Source organism: Octopus sinensis, unplaced genomic scaffold, assembly GCF_006345805.1.
Source record: "Octopus sinensis unplaced genomic scaffold, ASM634580v1 Contig16426, whole genome shotgun sequence".
Classification (NCBI taxonomy): Eukaryota; Metazoa; Mollusca; class Cephalopoda; order Octopoda; family Octopodidae; genus Octopus; species Octopus sinensis.
The window spans coordinates 10,001-15,000 of NW_021834339.1; the positions used below are offsets into that span (position 1 = coordinate 10,001).

General features: G+C 36.2%; 1 protein-coding gene across 1 annotated transcript in view; it reads right to left on the bottom strand.

Annotated features, from left to right (window-relative positions):
* LOC115230806 (contactin-3) overlaps nt 1-5,000 on the bottom strand; it is a 47,434-nt gene that overhangs the window by 5,710 nt on the left and 36,724 nt on the right. Inside the window, exon 5 of the mRNA XM_029800933.2 lies at nt 2,852-2,989. Coding sequence (XP_029656793.1) covers nt 2,852-2,989 — 138 coding nt within the window. The remainder of the gene's footprint in view (nt 1-2,851; nt 2,990-5,000) is intronic.

Sequence of the window (5,000 nt, forward strand, 5' to 3'; positions counted from 1 at the left end):
TGAATAATTCACCTCTGGAAACATGGGTGTTTCGTTCAACGTCCTTAAACAACCCTTATTCAGGGACCTTTTGAGCGGGATGGGTTACTTGATCTGAAGAAAATTCTAACTGGGCTCCACCTGCAAGGTCATGTGCTGTTTATCTTGATATGAGATCACCATGTCGCGCACATATGGTTGTGATGCATGTGCCTGGTGTACCTTTATCAGACGGGTATGTCATGATGGGTATACTGGGCTTCGTATATTTTACCCCAGTGTCACTTTGATGGCATGCTCTGCTCGCTCACTCAATAATAATATAATAATAATAATAATGATGATGATGATGATGATATAATAATAATAATAATAATAATGATGATGATGATAATAATAATAATAATAATAATAATAATATAATAATGATAATAATAATGATGATGATGATAATAATAATAATAATAATAATAATAATAATATAACAATAATAATATATAATAATATAATAATAATATTCAAACCAATAAAAGATGACTAGTTGAGAGCAAGGTGCTGAAAGTGGAGAGTTATGAAATGAAGGAAGAGTGAAAGTACTTTACCTATGACTCGAACTCTGATGTCTCGAGTTCGAAAGTCCCCCAAAGAGGGAACTTCTGATATACACGTGTAGATGGCAGCATCTTCAGCGGTCACGTTCAATATTCTGAGACCATTTCGTTCTTGAGCATAGGTGGGTCCTGGATAGTTGGGGGGAGATAAGAGAAGAAAAATGATAAAATGTAACAGTGTAAGGATTGGACCATCACCACCAAAACCACCACGACCACGACCACTACTACCACCGTCATCATCATCATCATCATCATCATCATCATCATCATCATCATCAGCAGCAGCAGCAGCAGCATTATTGTCGTCGTCTTACCTGTATAGACACACATATACACAAATATACACACGTATACTCACATATACATACATATACGGACCTATACAGACATACACACAGTTATACACACATATACATTCAAATATACACACATATATACATTTATACATATATACATACATATATACACAAATAGCTGCAACATCAATAGACATACTGATCACAGAGTCTATCCTGGGATGTGTTTCATCGAGTATCGAGGTATAGCAGCTATCATGCCTTGGCCAAGTCCACCTTGTTCACCTCCGCTGTGAACCTATCGCGGTTTATTGTTTAAGCTTACGTCGATTACTCTGTGGTTTTGTTTTGCATTTATAATAAAATGAAATATATATAAATTATAAAAATAATAATAATAATAATATAAATTAATAATAATAATATAATAATAATGATAATAATAATAATAATAATAATAATAATATAATAATAATAATAATAATAATAATAATAATAATTGCCCTGATGCAGTATACAGGCAGTGGCTCTCATGGCTTCTGATCTTAACTGATTGGAAGTGTATCATGTACTGTTTGTCTGGTATAAAAGATGGGCTACAGCAAATATTCTGCTCAATACCACAGATTTGCTTGTCAGTTGTTTGACCGTAACCAGTTGAGCATGTCCCTTAGTGGCTGACGATATGTGCATCTCTGATCATGAGCAGAAGTAGTGGGGGAGCATCATAGCCATGTGTTGAGAGGGATTCTTTGGATTTGAATAGTTCACCTCTGGAAACATGGGTGGTTCTTTCAACATCCTTAAACAACCCTTATTCAGGGACCGTTTGAGCGGGATGGGCTACTCAACCTGAAGAAAATTCTAACTGGCCCACCTGCAAGGTCATGTGCTGTTATCTTGATATGAGATCACCTGTCGCGCACATATGGTTGGTGATGCATGTGCCTGGTGTACCTTTATCAGACGGGTAGTCATGATGGGTATATTGGGCTTCGTATATTTTACCCCAGTGTCACTTTGATGGCATGAACTGCTCTCTCACTCAATAATAATAATAATAATAATAATGATGATGATGATGAGATGATGATGATAATAATAATAATAATAGTAGTAATAATAATAATAATGCAGTACCAGGCAGTGGCTCTCATGGCTTCTGATCTTAACTGATTGGAAGTGTTATCATGTACATTGTTTTGTCTTGGTATAAAAGATGGGCTACAGCAAATATTCTGCAATACCACAGATGCTTGCCAGTTGTTTGACCTTAACCAGTTGAGCATGTCCCTTAGTGGCTGACGATATGTGCATCTCTGATCATGAGCAGAAGTAGTGGGGGAGCATCATAGCCATGTGTTGAGAAGGATTTTGGGGTTTGAATAATTCACCTCTGGAAACATGGGTGTTTCGTTCGTTCAACGTCCTTAAACAACCCTTATTCAGGGACCTTTTGAGCGGGATGGGTTACTTGATCTTGAAGAAAATTCTAACTGGGCTCCACCTGCAAGGTCATGTGCTGTTTATCTTGATATGAGATCACCATGTCGCGCACATATGGTTGTGATGCATGTGCCTGGTGTACCTTTATCAGACGGGTAGTCATGATGGGTATACTGGGCTTCGTATATTTTACCCCAGTGTCACTTTGATGGCATGCTCTGCTCGCTCACTCAATAATAATAATAATAATAATAATAATGATGATGATGATGATGATAATAATAATAATAATAATAATAATGATGATGATGATAATAATAATAATAATAATAATAATAATAATAATGATAATAATAATGATGATGATGATAATAATAATAATAATAATAATAATAATAATAACAATAATAATAATATAATAATAATAATAATTCAAACCAATAAAAGATGACTAGTTGAGAGCAAGGTGCTGAAAGTGGAGAGTTATGAAATGAAGGAAGAGTGAAAGTACTTTACCTATGACTCGAACTCTGATGTCTCGAGTTCGAAAGTCCCCCAAAGAGGGAACTTCTGATATACACGTGTAGATGGCAGCATCTTCAGCGGTCACGTTCAATATTCTGAGACCATTTCGTTCTTGAGCATAGGTGGGTCCTGGATAGTTGGGGGGAGATAAGAGAAGAAAAATGATAAAATGTAACAGTGTAAGGATTGGACCATCACCACCAAAACCACCACGACCACGACCACTACTACCACCGTCATCATCATCATCATCATCATCATCAGCAGCAGCAGCAGCAGCAGCAGCAGCATTATTGTCGTCGTCTTACCTGTATAGACACACATATACACAAATATACACACGTATACTCACATATACATACATATACGGACCTATACAGACATACACACAGTTATACACACATATACATTCAAATATACACACATATATACATTATACATATATACATACATATATCACAAATAGCTGCAACATCAATAGACATACTGATCACAGAGTCTATCCTGGGATGTGTTTCATCGAGTATCGAGGTATAGCAGCTATCATGCCTTGGCCAAGTCCACCTTGTTCACCTCCGCTGTGAACCTATCGCGGTTTATTGTTTAAGCTTACGTCGATTACTCTGTGGTTTTGTTTTGCATTTATAATAAAATGAAATATATATAAATTATAAAAATAATAATAATAAAAAATATCGCGGGAGGTTTTGGAACGTAACATCTGCGATAGTCAAGGGATTACTGTACACACACACACACTCACACACACACACACACACACACACACACACACACACACACACACACACACACACACACACACACACACATACTTGCATTCATTTGGAACAGACTAGAAAGAGTATTTACTGTTAAGGAGGTCAGCTGTGCTGGTGATGTGAAAATCAAAGACAAAGAGGATATCTATGAACAACAACGGCGAAACGTCCAGCTTCTAATATACACATTGCAAATTAATATTTATACCAATAGCAACTGGTGCGCTTGGTTTTGTTAGTAAATACCCAAATGACAAACTGGATGAGCTGAGGTTTAAAGGAAAAGAAATCAGCCAGCAAAACCGCACATTACAAATACAGTCTGTAAGCGGAAGAGTTAAAATATGCAAGACTTTTCTCAAGTTTAAAATGTGAAATTCTTTTGGTTAACAACATTCCAACGATGGAACTTTGTATCTTTGTTACAAATTAGTTCCTTCCTTAGAGGAAAGTTCCAAAGAGCTAAAAATACAACATACGTACCTACATACATACATACAAACATACATATATTCATGCATTCTATCTATCTATCTATCTATCTATCTATCTATCTATCTATCTATCTATCTATCTATCTATCTATCAATAGATGTTCTCTACAAGTGACGTGCACGAGTGTATATACAGCAGAGTTGCAGCACGTATCAGTGGTGAGCATAAAATATACAGCAGTGTTACATTATGGCAGAGTGACGTATATACACAAGGGAACTGGCTGAATGAATATCCCAAGAGAGATAGACACATACATACATGCATGCATACATACATACATACATACATACTTTTATATATACATATACTTCATATATGTATAATAATGCATACACATGGAGAGAGTGTGTGTGTGTGATAGAGAGAGAGAGAGAAAGAGGGAGACGTGATGTGTGTGTGTTGCGTGTTTGTCCACGTGATGTGTGATGTGTGTGTGTGTGTGTGTGTGTTTGTCCACGTGACTGTATTTTAACTGTTGAATACACAGTAATGTTGAGATGCTGTTTGGAAAATGGGTTGTATTGGTGTCTATGGAGACTGTGTATAAAATAGAAACATACATACATACATAAAAGCATACACACACTCATACATACATACATACACACATACATACACACACATACATACATACATACATACATACATACATACATATATATATATATATCACCGTGATCACCGTGACCGACCAGGCCATCAGATGTTGTTACACATCGCTGGTCACAATGCGCTTCGCATTGTTTTAGCCTTCAAATGACGCCATCCCGCTGGCTAAGCGAGCAGGCCAATATATATATATATATTATATACATACACACATGTATGCACATATAAAAGCATATACATATATGTATGTATAC